Raw genomic sequence first — 19,405 nt, 5'->3', positions numbered from 1 at the left:
ACCGGCCCTCGGACTCGGACCTAGATCCCAACCTCGGACCCAAACCTTGAATCATACCAGGACCCGAACCCGAACTTGGCCCCAAACCCTGACCTTGACCCGGCCCTAGATCTTGGATCTCAACCCAGCCCTAGATATTGAATCTCGACCCGGCCCCAGACTCCAAACGAGTTGGGGTCGAGTTTATGGTAAAGTTAATGTAATCCTAGACAAATTGTTAATACAAATTAATACCAAATATTATATTGTATTAGTTAATGTTAATATAATATAATATAATATAATATAATATAACACAATACAATAAAATGTACTAAAATATTAGAATTCAATAATTTCATCAATTTCATTATAATGACATCTAGTAGTAAATTACACCATTAAGTTTACGTGGGCATTCGATCCAATCCAACCTTTTTGTCTCCTCACATTATAATGATATTGGTTACCACAATCTCTTATCTAGTGGAGAGTAGAAATTAGTAATAAGGGACTTTCTTGTAACATTTTGTAGTTGAAGGACTGAATTGCAAGACTTTTATAAGTTGAAGGGTTAGAATAGAAATAACTTGTTTAGTACTTTGACGAGAGAGAGAGAGAGAGAGAGAGAGAGAGTTGCGGGACCGAGAGTTGCCGACGTCGTGATCTGGTATTGAAATTACAATCCGTTTGATAATGTAAATCCAAAAATATGAATTTGTGATTATTATTATTATGACGATGATGATGATGATGATGATGATGATGTGAATGTATCTATGAGAGTAGACTATCCACAAAATTCAAACGCAGTTTCAATACAATCACACATTCTTCTTCTTCTTCTTCTTCCTTTTCAATTTACAACAACAAAAAATAGGGTTTTTTTACCATTCACCGGCTGTGTTTGCTTGCTTCTGGTGGACCTGCTTTAATTCTCTCCCGACAATCAACCTCAACCAGGTAGGTACCTACGTTATTCCCTCTTTCAAGTTCCAATCTTTTTTTGTTTTACGAAATTCCCACCTGCACATGAACCTAATCTGATTCAAAAATATACAATTTCAAAATCACTGCTTTGTTTCTTCTTAGATGAAATTTTAAAGTCTCAACCTTGTTTAATTTATTGTCTCAATAGTAAAAAAAAAATATGACTAATTCCAAGGAGAAGAACGAAGATGACGGTGTTGGGCATGGACAAGAAGAATCTAGTCTGGTTTTGGAAACTGAAACTCAAACTCCAACTCCAGCCCAAGATCAAAACCAACCTCGGGATGAACAAAAAACTGCTGTTTCTCCTACTCACACCCCTCTTCCACTTCCACTTCCACCCAAAACTGAAGCTTCTGAAGTACCTCTTCACCAACCTGGAGATGAGCCTGTTTCTAAATCCTCTTCTGATATGAAACCTGAACCTGGAAATGGAAATGGAAATGGAAATGGTGTTCTTATAGCTGAGCCCACCTCAAAACACGCTTTTCTTTTAGACCAACACATGTATGAAGGAAATGAATCAGGGACAGAAGAGGACCAGTCAAACTTTATGAAGGAGCTCGAAAATTTCTTTAGAGAGAGGGCCATGGAATTCAAACCTCCCAAGTTCTATGGAGAAGGTCTAAATTGCCTCAAGTGAGTCTGTGCTCGTTTATTGCATCTCTTAATTCTATTTTTTTAATTTTTTATTTTCTAATTGTGTATTTGTTTTATATTTGGGATAGGCTTTGGAGAGCTGTGACTAAATTAGGTGGCTATGACAAGGTATGTCACTATTCTCTCTCTGCTGATTAGTTTACTTCTTAAAATTTCAAAATTACATGTATTGTAATGTAAATATGTGGTGGAGAGTTTTGGAACTGGACACTTATGGATCATAGGGGAATTACATTTGAATTAATAGTTTAATTGGGGTTCATCAATAGATATAATTCAAACTCTGTGCTTACTTTTTGATAGGTGACTACATGTAAGCTGTGGCGGCAAGTGGGGGAGTCCTTCAAACCCCCAAAGTAAGAAAAAATGCATATTCTTATTCTTAATGTATAATTAAATTCTTATTACTGGCTCTTTTTAATTAGATAATCTCTCTTTCAATCCTTCTGCAGGACATGCACAACAGTTTCTTGGACATTTCGTGGTTTTTATGAGAAGGTGAGTTCAGAATGGTTGAACTTATTGGAATTTCGGAAGTGCTTGCATTTAGTCTACTACATCCTAACAGTGTGTCGAGACATTGTGTTAACTACAAATTTAACATCTTTCGCATTGTCTTGAAAAATGTCTTAAGTCCACAGTTCGTGATCTTATTGAAAAGTGTAGAAGGAAAAATAAATATAATATTACTATACTTTAACTGGAATATATTTTTTATTACATGTGGTTGGGTGTGTCTGTTGTGTTTAAGAAGTTTGGGTTCATACTCCAGCTAGGCTAATTTAACAGATGGGCAAGAAAAGAAAATCAATGGCAAACATTCTACTTTATCACTGGTTCATCATCCGGGGTTCTTTCTTTATTACATACGGACATGAACTGATGAAGAGAAACAAATTTGAGTTGTTTCTAATTTGAATAATTGACTTATAATTGCTATTGTATAGGAACATATGGCATAAATCTGAAGCCTGAATTCCTGAAAAATGTCATACTACCATTTTTTGGTGCTTGACATATATGTATTGGAACCTTGGACCCTTGTTTCTGACTTTTATTTATTTTTATCCTGAACTATGAATCTTGTATAGTTTTGTCCTCTGAACTTTTTATTTTTATTTTTTTGTGAAAAAAATCCCCTGAACAATAGAAATAATTGCAAATGTGCACTGACCTAGTACTAATCTGGTGCAGCTCAAGAGTCGCGGTGAAAAATCTATGCAGACATATTAGTCTAATGACAAACTCTGAGAATCTGTATTTTTTCTTAGAGCTAATGTGTGCATGCTTAACACTATTGTACTTGATTTCAGTTTGTTAAAATTAGTTAAATAGACGCTTGTATTGTAAGTATACATATGGCCAGTGGCCACATTAGAAAATGGTTAGAGAAAATGAATGAAATGCAACTGACGGGGTGGGGCATATTTGTAATTCAAACTATAGTTTAGATAATTTATTTTACAAGGGGATTAAAACTCTACAATAGTCATAGTTTGGTAAAAAAATCCTATGTGTTCTATTTATTATAACTCTATGTTTTGAACCCTCTCTAGTCTTTGATCTTCTGAAAAATAGTTTAGTACCTATTTGGGTTTACATTTATTAGTTCGAAATGTTGCTATTTTGTGATTTTTCAGGCACTCTTGGATTATGAAAGGCATAAAACAAGTGGAGGTGAGCTTAATATACCTGTTTCTTCCCATGCAGAGCCTGTCATTGTTGATACTCAGGTAAGTTCTGATTTTGACTTTTGATTATCTAGTACTAAGATTCCTAGTGAAGTTTACCCACTAGAGATTTACGGGTCTAAATCTGTTGCTAACTTCTAATACTTTAGTTTCTTTGAACTCTCTCTCTCTCTCTCTCGCTATATGTGTGTGTGTGTCTTACTCCCTTGCTATTAGGCTTCAGGTTCAGGTAGAGCACGAAGGGATGCTGCTGCACGTGCTATGCAGGGTTGGCACTCACAGCGTCTTCTTGGTAATGGTGAAGTCAGTGACCCCATTATTAAAGTACGGTGGTGGATATATGGGTTCTTGTGCTGATTGTTTTTTACTTTATTTTTCCCTTAACAACTTTTCAATAACATAATTACACATTTGCAACTTTATTCAGGACAAAAGTTCTATATCCATGCAGAAGCGTGAAAAACAACTGAAAAATATAGGTATATGACCGCTCAACAGAACTGACTGCCTAAAACAGTGTTTGCATTATGACTACTGATAAATTTTCAATAATTAAAATCTTTTGTACATTGGCACCAGGTTTACTTAAACGTAAGAAGCCTCCTTACACAGATCACGTGGTAAAAGCAGCACGCACTAAAGCATCAAAGTCTCAGTTAAGATTCATGTTACATTTTACTGAGTACATCAAGAATTTGTTGTGTGGGCGGGGTTATGGCAAAGGTTGCATTGAATTTATTGTTTTTATGATTCTGTATGGTTAGGTTGGACATTGCAGTGGTTGATGCTGGACCTCCAGCTGAATGGGTGAAGATCAATGTGCAAAGAACTGTAAGTTCCAAATACCTGTTGTTTGGATGAAATTATTATGTTTCCGAAAACTAAGAGCTAATTAGAATGGGATTTGTGATGTATAACAGAAAGATTGCTTTGAGGTATATGCATTAGTTCCAGGACTTCTACGCGAGGAGGTAAGTTTTACATTTTAATAAATTTCTAGTTCTTCTCCTTATAGATATTCTTTGACATTGAAATCTTTAATAAATTTGTTGTTGTATTCTGTCAACCGCTATGTCGGCAAGTTGCCTTTAGCAAACTTCCCCTTCCTTTTGCCTTGACTTTTGCATTGGGTGATTATATTGAGATTTTCTGTGCTTTAAATGGCTGGACTCTTTTGAGAGGATTAGAAATGTAGATGCCTGTTAGTGTGTGTGTCTCCACATGATTTATAAAAAATTAATAGGCTTGTAATTGTATTTTGCTTCTTCAAAGTTTGACTTTGTGGAGAAATGATAACCTCTTCTTGCTTGTGCACGTCACATATTTGGTCAACCATCCATTTTCTTATCTTATTTGTACGATACTCAACCTCAGGTGCGAGTCCAATCTGATCCTGCGGGACGGCTGGTTATAAGTGGTGAACCCGAACATGCTGACAATCCGTGGGGTGTGACACCTTTCAAGAAGGTATAATATTTGTCTCCTCTTTTGCTTCTGATGTATTTTATTTCAAATAAGTATGATTTTTCATAAGAGAAACATGGGTTTGTTTTTGTGTTATCAGGTCGTGAGCCTGCCATCAAGAATCGACCCACATCAAACATCGGCAGTGGTGACTCTGCACGGGCAACTATTTATTCGTGTTCCATTTGAGTTGTCGGAGTAGCAACGTATAAGGATTGATTGTTCCTTACAAACCACCTTTCTTTATTTTTTTGTTCCGGTCTCTCCAACCCCAATAATAGTAAAGTCTAAAGTAGAAACAGGAGGAGTTTTAGCATGATGTTGCGTTGGTAACCTCAGACCTCAGACCTCGACCCAGTTATAGTTTAGTTTAGGCCTAACTGTGCTTTGTAGTTCAACTTCATTTGTGTAATTTGTTCACATTTAAACGTTATTTATGTTTTGAATAATTTGTACATTTTATTCCGTGGAAGAATGAATACTTTGTATTTCTTTCTTTTGGAACCATTTGATTTGGACAATTTTTTAGCAAAGGGGAATGAATGGCAGGCAGGGAGGTCAACTCCCAAAAGTTTAGTTTAATTAAATTAAAAAGGGATGCCACTTGGAGGGCTTTGACTAATGACACGTTTATCTTGGTCATCTCATCTCATAAGACTAGCCACACCTCATGTGTCGTTTTTAAAGTTATATTTAGTTAATTGTTTTTACGAAATGGAATAGATATTGGTCAATAGGACTTGATTTTTGATAAGTTATATTGGGATGGGAGATCCCTTATTCCCTTGTTTAGTTTTTATCTAAATAGAATTCTTTCTTTCTAGTGAAGTTGTGCTGCGTTGTGTAGTGTAGAGTAGTGTAGGTGGTGGTGGTTGAGGTTGTGGTTAATCCCATACTTATATTTTTGTTCTTATAAATTATAATATATGTATGTTTAGTATCCAAAAAACAGGGCAAGAAGTTGAGAGAGTGAGTGTGTGAGGTGAGGTGTGTCCTTCCTTCCCTGTGATGTTGTTTGGAAGGTGGAAGAAAGGTTAGCCACTCTTACCAAAAAGAAGAAAGTCAATCTTTGTTGGACCAACAGAATATCTATCTATCTATCTGATCTGTTCTCTCCTGTGCTGTGTAGTGTTGTGTTGTGTTGGTTACAAGAGAATTAACATATTGGCAATTAAAGGGAAAGAAAGACATGCAATCACACAAAATCCATATGATTTTAGTGTGTATGTGTTGTGTTGTCTCACACCACACAGCAAATATCTTATTATAATAGTAATATGAAATTGGTCTAACAAAATAGGCTGCTTCCTTAGGAAAGTCACCTAATTTGAAAACAGCCTCTTCTTTTTTTATTTTTTGGTGTTTTTTGAGAGAGTGGAGGCCCCACCATACCACCACCAAAACCTCTCTTTCTCTCTTATACTTCTTTATTAAATAATAGCATAGCATAGCATCATCCCAAAATATATAGGTCTTCACTCCTCTCTCTCTCTCTCTTTATTGTTGTATCATTCCTTCATTATTCATTATTCATTATTGGAGAAGATCATGAGGTACTATAGCAAGGTAGTGGGGAATAACAGTTGCAGTTGCAGTAGTAGTAGTAGTAGTAGAAGAAGAGGGTTGAGGCTACACATGAAGAGACTAACAGTGTCAAGATTACGTGCCAGATTCACAACCTTCTTCGGGCTATTGAGAAAGTACTCTCTTTCTCTTTTCCTAATTAACAACAACAAAAAGACTAAGAAGAGTCATAATTATGAGGAGGAGGAGGAGGAGGTGATGATGATGAAGATCAAACTCCACAACAACAACAACAACAAAAGTTACAACAACAGTTACAACAACAACAACAACAACAACAGTTACAACAGCAACGGTTACTACAACAACTACAAGAGCAGACATATCATTCAACGCTCTAACTCATTCTATGCCGAAGCCATTGCAGATTGCTTAGACTTCATTAAACGTACTTCTATTTCTCTTGATCATCATCCTCATTCTCATCCTTAATTAATTATTAATATTTTACAATCTTTTATTACTAAGTTTAATTTGTGTATAATCAATCAAATTTTTAATATTAAATCACCACCACCACCATCATCATCATCACTTGTTTTTGTTGTTCTATTTAAATCTAATGTTTGTACATATTGTCTTCTTTTCAATTAAAATGCAATTTTTTGAGAATGACAATGAATTTTCTTTATCATATATTAAATGAAATGAAATGGCCACCTTTCTTATATATTATATATATTTAATTATGGGGGGTGGGGGCTTGTTTTTTGCGGTGGATGAACATGAACATTAATTAAATAATTAATTATCACAATTATCATATATAATTACATTTTTTTTGTTATTAAAATAAATAATATGGGTTTAGACTTTAGACTTTAGGGAAAGGAAAGGGAAGGTAGTAGGTGTAAAATGTTTTCAAGTTATTGGGATGAGAGTTGAACAATCAATCATTATTATTATTAATATTATTATTAACAACCTAACACGCTTTTAATACTTTGACTAATTACACATCTCTTCTCTTCTTTAGCCGAAAAATTTTAAAAAGAAAAAGAAAAATGGGTGTTGTTTGAATTGAATAATCAATATTAGCTAGCCACATCTATATTAACAAAATTTCATGTATGCATGACCTCATCAACACTCAATGTCTGTCTTTTTCCACTCAAATTTAAAATATCATGTGAGAATCATGTACATATAAATAAATTAAAGACATGTTAATTTGATTATTAATGTATAAATTAATACTAAAATTAAAAAATATTTAACATTTTGTCACCCTCTAAAAAATTACCACATGTTCACCTAAACCTCAAAATACTCTCATAAGACCATCTCCAATGCAAGATGTAAATATTGTGCTAAATTTGGCACAAAAAATAAACAAACTTTATATTTAGCACAATATTTGCTATGTTACTCCAATGCACAATAACATTTTAAGAGGTCTATTGGTCTAAAAAGTAAAGTATCATTAATGACAAATAATAAATTAAATATTTAAAAAAAATTACTAATAACAATATTGTAAATAAAATATATGTATTAAAGTATTTCATTAATGATTAATGGTAAAAATGTAATTAAAAAAGTAGCATTTATTGTGTGCCAAATTTGGCCCAATTTTTAACATGTGTTAAACTTGGCATAACTTATAGCACACTATTGGAGAAGCTTTTTATTGAGAAGTGCTAAAAAATAACAATACACCACTTATTTACTACTCCATTAGAGATGCTATAATCCCACTTTCTATTCTTTTTCTTTCTTCCTAAATCCTACATGTTATCTATGTTTCTAGAGACGAGACACGTAGCGTTTCCAAAGTAGGATTGGCTCATGACGGCTCGGCCCAACACCTTTCTACAAGGATAGATCTAGCCTAGACGGAGAGGTGGCCCAAGCCTACCTCTAGCCCAAAAGACTCGCCTCCAGATAGAGGCTTACTTGGATCCAATGTCTCCTGCATTCACGAGATGGAATAAAAGAAACCTTCCAGATGAACATAGGGACATATCCGGAGAAGGTGCTCTAAGAGGCACCTCGGAAGCCTGGTATAGGGTGACTGTTGGAAATATTTTACCAGGATATAGATTTACTACCAAGTATGTTTTATTAACATCCTAATATGAATTTCTAAAACAATGAAATAAATACATAAGAGTTTAAGAAACCTTACATTGGGTGCAGCGAAATATAATGACTCCTTCCGTTCATCTCTAGCCCTTGATTCCTTTCTGTAGCAGAGCATTATCAAGATCTGAACCTAGATCTCTTTCTCTCCTTCCTTGTGTCTGATTCTTTTTCTTGTTGATTGGATTCTTCACAATCTTCCACACTATGATTGAGATACCACTTGATGTGTGTGGGCACTCACTCTATCACTCAAGGCTGAATAAAATTTAAGAAGAAAAGAGATGGAATGGTAGTTTCGGCTATGATATAGAATAGGAGGCTCAATTTTCTGAAAGTGAATTTCATCTAAACTATTCAGTGTGAGTGTGAGTCATCACTATCTATTTATAGGTAACCACCTAGGTTTAGGTTAGATTTAATTAGCATTAAAATAATAGAAAAATAAATGGTAAATTGCATTAGTGTGCCCGACCCTAGATTGGATAATGGGCCCACTTTACAATTTTGCCATTGTCATTTTTCCATCCTATTTTCTCAAAAATGTCAATTTTCTAATTTAATCACTTAAATGTCAATTTCAATTATTTAATAACTAAAAATTAATAATTAAATAATATTATCATTTAATATATTTATTAATTAGACTTAATAAAGTCTTCCAATTAATAAATAAGACCTAGAATCTCTTTTCTTCATAATTTTGCCCTTGCTTAGTGAAAATTCATAAACTAGACATAGTCTAATTTTAGAATTATAATTGATTAACTAAAATTAATTAACTGAGTCTTACAAGCAGTATGGTCTCAACTAGTATGGGGACCATGGGCCTATATAACTGAGCTTCCAATAAGTAGATCTAGAACTTACCAAGTAAATTCACTAACTTATTAATTCATTGTTGCATCCACGCATAGAACTTGGAATTGCACTCTCAGTCATATAGAACGCTCTATATGTTCCACAATATAAATACGCTATTAATTATCCATTGTTATAATCCTAATGTAACACCCTAACTAGCATAGGCGTATTACGTGATTTTTAAACATACTGTGCAGCTCGTTGCTAATCAACGAGGTTTATAGAAAACGTGATTAATTAAAATTTTTGCTTTTTAATTAAACTTGTAAAATAACACAGTCGGATGGTTCGAAGCCAACATACATATCTAATGCAATCTAACAGGCTTCCTACATGCACGCTAAACATGTAATCTATATATGCATACTGTTATACTAATCTTACCTCAATTCCGAATTCAAAGTGTGTGCCAACCTGACTGGAACTATCTGCGCGGCGGATTACAGGCTCCTAAACCATAAAAATCACAACACTATAAGTGATACGCTAAATCACTTCCCGGGGACTTAAACTAGGAACTAAAAGTTTCTCTATCGATAAAAAGCATGGCAATACCCCAAAAAACATAAAAACAAGGAAAACTAGGGTTCTTGAAAATTCCCCAACCTAAGAGACCTGGGTTTCCGCAACCGAATCTAGGTTCGAGAATTCTCGAACCCTCATCCGAATTCCGTTGCACAACTGATCTGCCTCGCAGGAACTTTTCAAAAATTCACATATTGCACAAATCCAATCCAAACAATACCAAAACTTCCAGACTTGCTATTTAGACCCTAAAGAACAATTCTAAAGCATAAAAACCAAGCTTCATGCAACCAAACCAAAACCACCATTAAAGCATCAAGCTTTGAGTTCTAAACTCAAACTTGATCAAACCCCACTAACATGCATTCAATTCAGCCCAAATCTACTTAATCATGCATAAAATAACCTCTGAGAATAGCAGCAAACATCAACAGCAAGTAAACAATAGATTCAAGATATTTCTTTGAAAAATCATATTTTTGAGCTAAAAACTTCAAATCTTGAATCAAAGCAAAATACCATGCATTAACTAGCTCTAACCTACTTAAAATAACAAGACTAATCCTCTGAAAATAACAACAAATCACAGCAGCAAGAACATATCAAAATCAAGCATGCATCATCATAAAATTCTTCCAAAATTTCCAAGAAACAAGAAAAGGAGCTAGAGCAAGGCTTACCTCCACTAGAATTACTTTGATTTTGCTGAAAACCACTTGAATCAAACAAGAAAACCCAGCCCTAGCAGCTCCTAAGCTTGGCCGAAAAGAGAGAGAGAGAGAGCTTGAAATTTTCTATTTTTTTCTAAGTTTGAAATTTTGAATAATGAGGAAAATGAAATGTTTAATTTAACTCTTAATATCAGCCAAAGAAAAAGCCATTACTCACATATTTTTACCAAATAAAGTCCACTAAAGGACAAAACATAAATGGGGCAAAATGACCATTTTGCCCCTTCACACTAAAATCACATAAATAACATTAAAGGGGTATTTTTGGGAAATTCTAAATTCCCGACCATTCCCGACATTCCCAATGTCTAAAAAAAATCCGTCCCACACTACTAACATACTAAGTTGTGATTTTACTGAGCCAAACACCGAGTTCCATGTTACCGGGCACCGGAAATGCAAACTTATGAAAACTACTAAATGACATAAAATGCATTTCAGAATTCAATAATAACAGTATAAATAATTATTTAAATAGCTATAAATAATTTCATAATTAAACATGATTAACTGCTAATTTCTAAATTAAACTAAGCGGTCTTTACACCTAATAATCAATAATCCTCTATAGATGATCAACATTGCATAGGGATAAAATTACCGTTACACCCTTTCAATGTATTTTATCCTTAAAATACCTGCCACCTATAAATGATATTTTAGTGAAATAATATAATCACTAAAATGAACGTTCTATCATTTATCTCTATTTAGCAAGCTCGAAGGAAATCATCGTTTCACTTCTAAATACCTATAGAAGCTATAGATTCCATATCTATGATTAGCGCTCCCACTCAATTGCACTACCATGTTCCCAAAATGTACGTATCACCTTGACCCGAAAATAGGCTTAACTAACAAATCAAAGAACATGTATAATACTCTTGAGATTGAACCTAAACATATCAGGATTAAGATCATTTGATCTAGGATCAACTAGGTGATATTGAATTGAATAGATATTACGATAAATTTAACATATCTAATCAAAGTTCAATATCGGTCCCTTCCAATGTATACTCCATACATTCGATACTGGTAAACTTTAGCCAATACCCTGGAGAGGACATAACACTTATCCAAGGTGTAAGAATACCTATCGGTGATTATCATGCCAGTCTAAATCCAGTGAACTGACAAATCAAGGAATTAAACTTTCGAACATATAAACATGATTATATTCCACTGTGCTGACAACACTATAATCATAAACAAATACATATGTTCTGGACTTAATAGAATTTATACATTAAACATAATCATGAGATAAATCATGTGAACCATGCAACATAAAATGTTATTTCTGATCTTTATTAATTAGTAAATATGATTATATTGAAATGAGTTTTATTTAGGGCATAAAACCCAACAGTGACATGGTTTCCCTTTGAATCAGGGCTTGTCCCTTGTGTCAGAGCATGATAGTGCACGCAACACCAAAAGGAAAACCTTCCTTTGTCCAACATCACATCTCCACATAACACATGTGTGACGCCCATTGGACATCTATCGCAGACTGCGTGGTCTCCAGGCATACGAATACCTTCGCCCCACGAGCTAGAATTCTACTGGTGGGCTCTAAGTCATGTATTTATTTCAATAGTGGGCCTAATTTATACAAAAATCCTAGCGGGTCACTGGACTTGACTCCTAGCCTATAAATATCTCTTTATACCTTCATGTAAAGGGTTAGAATCTGAAGAGTGAAAAAATAATATAGCAAAAAGTTAGGGTTCTTAAGCTTGGAAACCCCATTATAATACATCAAGGTTATTCGACCAAATACAAGTGATTCATAAATCAAGGTTAATTAATACCTGAACCACGTAAAAATCTCCATCTCCATCCTTTACTAATATTTTTAATTTCTTAGCTCTCATTTTTATTGATATTCAAAAATCTCGATAAACACTACCAAATTCTCTCTTCACCATACCCAAACACTTTTCCATTTGAGCAATTTTTGGGGTCATTTTTAGTGAAAGGTGAACAATTTTTTATGAAGCAAGAGTCTTATCATAACTTTGTTGTAGAGACAGGAGGCAAATGTCAAAATTTTTAAGGTTTTAGAAATGAGTATGTGATTTTTGTTGGAAATTATTTTATCAGGATCTTAGATCTACTCACAAGTATGTTGATTAACACCCTAAATATGAACTTCTAAAACGATTATGAAATAAACACATATAAAGTATTAGAAACCTTACATTGGGTGCAGCGGAATAATATGACTCCTTCCGTTCAGATCTCTAACCTTTGTATCCTTTATGTCGCAGAGTATTATCAAGATCTGAACCTGGATCTCTTTCACTCCTTCTTTAGTGCTGAAACTCCTTCTTGTTGAATGTCTTTCTTCACGATCTTCCTCACTATGATTGAGGTATCACTTGCTGTGTGTAGGCACTACTCTAATCACTAAGTGGTTCGAAATTTCAAGGAAGAAGAAGAGCAAGGAGTGGCGGCTAGGGTTTAGAAAGAGAAGGCTCAGGTTTTTCTCTGAAGGAAAGTGTGAAAGTTAAGTGTAAATTTCCTGAAGCACTCACTATCTATTTATAGCATTCCACTAGGGTTAGGTTTGAATTATTTGGCATTAAAATAATGAAAATATTAGATGATAAACCCTATAAAAGTGGCCGGCCCAGGCAATGTGGATTTGGGCCTCACTTTTTGCAATTTTGCAGTTTTATCATTTCTGCATTTCATTTTCTCAAAAACGCCAATTTTCTAATTCAACCATTTAAATGCCAATTCTAACTATTTAATAACTATAAATAATTATTAAATAATATTGTCATTTATCATATTTATTAATTGAACCATACAAAGTATCATAATTAACAAATATACCCCTAAAACTCTTTCTTTACAATTTCGCCCTTACTTAGTGAAAAATTCACAAATAGACATAGTCTAATTTGAGAATTATAATTGATTAATCAAAACCAATTATATGAGTCTTACAAGCAATATTATCTCAACTAGTGGGGGGACCACGAGTCTATATAACCGAGCTTCCAATAAGCAGATCAATAATTTATAACCTAAATTCACTAACTTATTAATTCTTCGTTGAATCCACGTGTAGAACTTAGAATTGCACTCTCAGTATATAGAATGCTCTATATGTTCCACCATATAGACACATCATTAGTTATCCATTATTATAATCCTAATTTGATCAATGATCCTCTATATGAATGATCTACAATGTAAATGGATTAGATTACCGTTACATCCTACAATGTATTTTATCCTTAAAACACTTAACCCCGTATAAATAATATTTCAGCTTATGTGAAATGAGTACTCCACCATTTATTTTCGTTTGGTCAAGCTCAAAGGAGATCATCCTTTACTTACTATTCGCCAGATAGAAGCTATAGATTCCATGTTTATGTTAGCGCTCCCACTCAATTGCATTACCGTGTTCCCAAAATGTACGTATCACCCTGACCCAAAAGTAGGCTTAACTAACAAATCAAAGAACACGAATAACCTCTTGAGATTGAGCCTAATCATAACAAGATTAAGATCATTTGATCTAGGATCAACTAGGCGATATTGACTTGAATAGATATTACAGTAAGTTTAATAAATCTAAGTCAAAGTACAATATCGGTCCCTTCCGATGCATACTCCATGCATCCAACCTGAGCTTTACTTTAACCAATGCTCTGGAAAGAACATAGCATTTCTCCAAATGCAAGTAAACTCTTTTGTAGATTATCATATCAGTAAAACCCTGTGTCTGATAAATCTAGAAATCTTTATTCATATAGTCATGTTTACTTTCCAAAGTGTTGACAACACAATAAACAGGATCAAGTATGTGAAAAAGGGTTTCAAATGAATTTATAAATCAAATAGACAAACAATTGATAAGGTGAACCAAAACATATACAAATGAATGAAAAATACTTCTGTTTCTTTATTGATGTTGAATAAAATGGATTACATTGAAATAGAGTTTTATTTAGAGCATAAAACCCAACAATTTTATGTTATATTTGTTGTTAATGTTAATTTTATTCAAGTATATTGTTGTTTTGTTCCTTTTATATACATTTAGTTGTGTATTTTGTCGATTTGTTGGCTAGGAAATTAGATATGTATTTTCTAGGGGTGTGTTTGGAAGTAATTGTGTAATTACTAGGTAGGGTAATTACTAGGGTAGTAATTACACAGTTTAGTAATTACACTATATTTTAAAATGCAAGGTGTGTTTGGATATAAGGTGGTAATTACATATGAATTCCTAATATCTTGTTTGGCAAAATAGTTAGTAATTACATAGGAAAATAATTTTTCTTTAATAGCTAATGTTTAATATGGAAAGTTTTTAGTAATTACACAGTGTAATTACATTCAATTCTCATGGGGGGCCATGAGAATTGGAGAGTGTAATTGGAACCCCTCAATTACTTCCAATTACACAGTTACAGTGTAATTACATGGTCAGACAAACATGTCAAATTATGTAATTACCTCCAATTACACACAAATCCAATTACATTGTGGCTTTCCAAACGCACCCTAGGTTTCTCTCATTTTTTGTGTAAAATTTGACGCATTTAATATGTGTTCAATGCTTACTTGATTATTAGTATTTTCAAAGGTTAGGGATGATATCTTGAGCTCAATATAGATTACTTATATTGCATGTTCAATTGTTACACGATGCATATTCGATCCAAGGTAAGTTGTGCGGTTTGTTTGAGTGCTTCATGATGCATGTTCGATGGTACTCGATATGCGTTCGATGACGTGTGTTTGATTTATACATTTTGTAGATATTTTTTGTGGTATTTATTTTATTTTTTTTTAAATTGATAGGGTCAACTCTGTTTGACTATTTGATGTACAATGGTGTTTGGGAGCGCAAGGGAAGAGATTGGATTTTTAATGGCGCAGAAAATAAAATATTCAAGTTGAAGTCAGACACAAGTGTTAGAGATGCAAATAAGTGATGTAAAGCTATTAAGTTGTAACCTTAGAACATCTCTAATGGATAAGTGGTGTAAACCTATAATATAACTCATTTAGCAAAATTTATGCTTCAATGACGTGTAAAATAGTAATGTAAATTTAGCACATAGTAAATTTTGTGCTAAATTTAGCGCAATATTTACTATTGTAAAGTTTGCATTATCATAAATGCACAACTTTATTATTTATTTTTATACCACTTTTAGTATTTTATCAGTTTATCTAGCTATAGCATTAACCATGAATCATTTATATTATTTTCGTTATTGTCTTACATAACAAAATTTAGAGTGTATACACATTTGGTACCTTATGTTTTCATCTAAATACAAGTTTGGTATCCTGTATTTTTAATAATACTTATTTGGTACCCTGTGTTTTAAAATCATACATATTTGGTATCCTAAACTCAAAATTTTGTGATAAAATTTTATCAATACAATCAAACTACCTTCAATTTTATAAATTCTGAATTCAAATTTAATTATTTAATTACATATAATTGAGAACTGTTTGGTCAAATCAATAAAATTATGTTAATTTATTTTAGGGTACCAAATATGTACAATTTTAAAATATAAGGTCCCAAATAAGTATTATTGAAAATACAAGATACTAAATATATTTTTCGTATAATTACATGATACTAAATGAATATATTTCCTAAAATTTATGATAAAGTTATCACCTAAAAAATATTAAATTTTGCATTAAAGTTCTGCAATTGTGCGTTGGAGTACAATGTTAAAAATTAATATAAATATATCATAAAAATTTTCTTTATATCAAATATATCACAATTTTTAAGTCTTTCATTGAATAATCTTATTTTGTCCTTTATATTATTTGGCATGAATTGTATTTTGTTTTAGTTATTCTGCACAACAATTTTCCAACATTTTGAGAATCCAAAAACAAAAATTTAAAGCTTGGGCAACCAAAACAATTAAGTGCATACATTACAAATGATTTTAAGTTAGTGGAATGATGGAGTGAAAAAACTTAAGAAAAATGTAAAGTGGGATTTGTAAAGAAGGCAAAGGAGTAGCCAAAGTGGGGTTGATTGAATGGGGTGGAGAATGTGTTTTGTGAGGTGTTGAAGGAAAGAAGCAATGATGAGAATGAGAATGAGAGTAGAGAATAGAGATACTTTGTTACAACTTCTTACATTTCTTTCTATCATTTATGGAATAACATTAACTTGTTCAACTCAATCTTCCTCGTCCTCCTCTTTGTTTGGATCCTAAATTCATAATTTCATAATACAATTCATTCATTGTCTTTCTTCTAAACCACAACCACAAAACCAAGAATAATGGAATGCTCCTCTTGTTGTATGGGCCTTAATCACCGAGGCCCAAAGCTAACCAAAACAACCTCAACATCTTCCTCCAAAAACAACAACAACAAAAACAGTAAGTAATTATGTCTTGCTTTTCATTTCATACCAAAATTTGTTTCCATTTTCATCTTTCGCGCCTTTTTTTTTTTAATTATAACAAAATACAACACATTCTATTTTTATATGGGGTGTGCTTCTACAATACCCCTAAAATGAGTCAATCCATAGCATTCCAACTAATTTTTTCATAATCATTTACCTAATAGTTATTTAATATATTTAGCAAAATTTTAAAAAATTTGAAAAATCTTAGAAAACATATAAATTGTTTGAATCTTATTTTTAACGTGTTAAATTTTTTAAAATTTTATAGAATATTTATAATAACTATAACGTAAATAATTATAAAAAAAATTTAAACTAAAAAATTATTTTGAATTTTTGGAATGCCAAAATAAATAAAAAAAATATAGTAGTAAAGACTCCATGTGCGTTATAGAATTTTCAAACAAAAAAAATCAATTTTAAATCTGTTTTTCTGCGATATCTTTTGTTAAATAAAAAAGAAATAATTATTAATTTGTGTAATAGGGGAATATGAAGAGAGGTGTATACCAATAGAAATGAGTTTCCGCCCAAACCAAAAAACTCTCTTTTCTCTTCTCAAAAAAGCTCGTTCCTTTGTTGCTTCAACCTCCACCACCGCCGCCATTGCTGCTACTTCTTCTTCTTCCTCCTCCGCCATCGCCATGGATGCTCCCAACACTCTCACCACCAAGCTTTGCATCATCGGAAGTGGCCCCGCAGCCCACACTGCCGCAATCTACGCTGCTCGTGCCGAGCTCAACCCTATTCTCTTCGAGGGTTGGATGGCTAACGACATCGCCCCCGGTGGCCAGCTCACCACCACCTCCGACGTCGAGAATTTTCCCGGCTTTCCAGATGGCATCCTTGGAATCGAACTCACAGACCGATTCCGTAGCCAATCTCTCCGATTCGGCACTCAAATCTTCACCGAAACCGTCTCTCGCGTTGACTTCTCCGCAACTCCCTTTAAGATATTCTCCGATTCCAAGACCGTTATTGCCGACTCCGTCATCGTCGCAACCGGCGCTGTTGCCAAAAGACTCGAGTTCGCCGGATCGGGTGAGGGAAAAGACGGATTCTGGAACCGTGGGATTTCGGCCTGCGCCGTTTGCGACGGTGCTGCCCCAATCTTCCGTAACAAGCCACTTGCGGTGATTGGTGGAGGAGACTCGGCGATGGAGGAAGCTAACTTCTTGACCAAGTATGGATCGGAGGTGTACATAATCCACAGGAGGGACAGCTTCAGGGCTTCGAAGATTATGCAGAATCGAGCTCTGAGTAACCCTAAGATCAAAGTGGTGTGGAATTCTGCGGTGGTGGAGGCGTACGGAGAGGGAGATAAGAAGAATAATCTGGGTGGGTTGAAGATCAAGAACTCAGTGAGTGGTGAAGTGAGTGATTTGAAGGTGTCTGGACTGTTCTTTGCAATTGGGCATGAGCCTGCCACCAAGTTTTTGGATGGTCAGCTTGAGCTGGACTCAGATGGGTACGTTGCCACCAAGCCAGGTAGCACTGTGACCAGTGTGCGTGGAGTTTTTGCAGCTGGTGATGTTCAGGACAAGAAGTATAGGCAGGCTGTTACAGCTGCCGGGACTGGTAACTTCTTTCTTCTTCTTCTTCATTTTTGTTTTATGTTAATAGTTAGAAAGTTGTTAATGAAGTTGTGTATTGAATTAAATTGAACTTGTTATGGATGAGATAGTACATTGTGTTTTAGCAAACAAAACAAAGAAGGCTATTTAGGATCTTAGTCCCGAACTATTGTCTATGCATTATTGTACTCTCTGAATCTAGGAAGCATAGCCAAGAAAGAATGCATATTTATTCTCTTGTTTTATGTTAAGAGAAGAACAACAGAAACAGAAACAAAGCAAACAAGTTGTTTATTGAATTTGTTTATGGAGTTTGAGAGGGAAAGTGCATATACATATACATGATTGTTGATGATTGATGAGAGAATTTTGTTTGGGATTGGGATTCGAAATGCAGGGTGCATGGCAGCATTGGAAGCGGAGCATTACTTGCAAGAGATTGGATCACAGCAGGACAAGACTGACTGACTAGTACTACCTATGCCTAGAAGCAAATTTTAGTCTTCTTAAGTCACTTTACACTCATAATTAATGTAACTTCTCCATTATTGTTACTATTATTTCTTGTATTCAAAAGAAGCAATTTCAATTGGATTTTATTTTCATCTTCAATCTACTACTGTGCTTCTTACTAGTTAGTTATAGTTACTGCATTTGAATATATCACCTTTTTCTTCATAATATTCGTCAAAACCAAACTAGATGATTCCCAATAATGATTATTGATACTTTATTTCTTTAGAAAAGAATGAAAAAGAAATATTAATACATTATTTGAACGTATTAAAGCAAATAAAATCCTCAATCCAATACCATTGTTTTATTTGG

The 19,405-nt window shown here is 33.8% G+C and overlaps 2 protein-coding genes across 3 annotated transcripts; both read left to right on the top strand.

The window, feature by feature from the left end:
- The first annotated feature begins 317 nt into the window (after window positions 1-317).
- Window positions 318-5,305, top strand: LOC115702592 (AT-rich interactive domain-containing protein 3). Of its 2 annotated transcripts, none has more exons than XM_030630004.2 (13): window positions 318-942; window positions 1,118-1,608; window positions 1,698-1,737; window positions 1,933-1,985; window positions 2,082-2,127; window positions 3,270-3,362; window positions 3,537-3,644; window positions 3,748-3,799; window positions 3,900-3,975; window positions 4,085-4,151; window positions 4,241-4,291; window positions 4,695-4,787; window positions 4,885-5,305. In XM_030630004.2, the coding sequence occupies exons 2-13, from the start codon at window positions 1,130-1,132 to the stop codon at window positions 4,984-4,986; spliced, it is 1,260 nt and encodes a 419-aa protein (XP_030485864.1). In that variant the 5' UTR covers window positions 318-942; window positions 1,118-1,129; the 3' UTR covers window positions 4,987-5,305. The 2 variants fall into 2 exon arrangements, with proteins under 2 accessions (XP_030485864.1, XP_030485865.1); XM_030630005.2 differs by having other exon boundaries at window positions 318-946.
- Window positions 5,306-16,783: 11,478 nt separating this feature from the next.
- LOC115702594 (thioredoxin reductase NTRB) lies at window positions 16,784-19,189 on the top strand. Its single transcript, XM_030630006.2, has 3 exons — window positions 16,784-16,971; window positions 17,490-18,581; window positions 18,975-19,189. The coding sequence occupies exons 1-3, from the start codon at window positions 16,872-16,874 to the stop codon at window positions 19,043-19,045; spliced, it is 1,263 nt and encodes a 420-aa protein (XP_030485866.2). The 5' UTR covers window positions 16,784-16,871; the 3' UTR covers window positions 19,046-19,189.
- Window positions 19,190-19,405: the final 216 nt, after the last annotated feature.

This window comes from Cannabis sativa, chromosome X (genome assembly GCF_029168945.1).
Source record: "Cannabis sativa cultivar Pink pepper isolate KNU-18-1 chromosome X, ASM2916894v1, whole genome shotgun sequence".
Lineage (NCBI taxonomy): Eukaryota > Viridiplantae > Streptophyta > Magnoliopsida > Rosales > Cannabaceae > Cannabis > Cannabis sativa.
This window is presented reverse-complemented; position numbering and strand designations above follow the sequence as displayed.

Bases quoted from the DNA above. Each gene is read 5' to 3' on its own strand.
- LOC115702592 (XM_030630004.2), top strand. From the start codon at position 1,130: ATGACTAATTCCAAGGAGAAGAACGAAGATGACGGTGTTGGGCATGGA. The intron at 3,363-3,536 runs GTAAGTTCTGAT...CCTTGCTATTAG, and splicing joins CTGTCATTGTTGATACTCAG to GCTTCAGGTTCAGGTAGAGC. The intron at 4,788-4,884 runs GTATAATATTTG...TTGTGTTATCAG, and splicing joins GTGTGACACCTTTCAAGAAG to GTCGTGAGCCTGCCATCAAG.
- LOC115702594 (XM_030630006.2), top strand. From the start codon at position 16,872: ATGGAATGCTCCTCTTGTTGTATGGGCCTTAATCACCGAGGCCCAAAG. The intron at 16,972-17,489 runs GTAAGTAATTAT...TTTGTGTAATAG, and splicing joins AAACAACAACAACAAAAACA to GGGAATATGAAGAGAGGTGT. The intron at 18,582-18,974 runs GTAACTTCTTTC...TTCGAAATGCAG, and splicing joins TGTTACAGCTGCCGGGACTG to GGTGCATGGCAGCATTGGAA.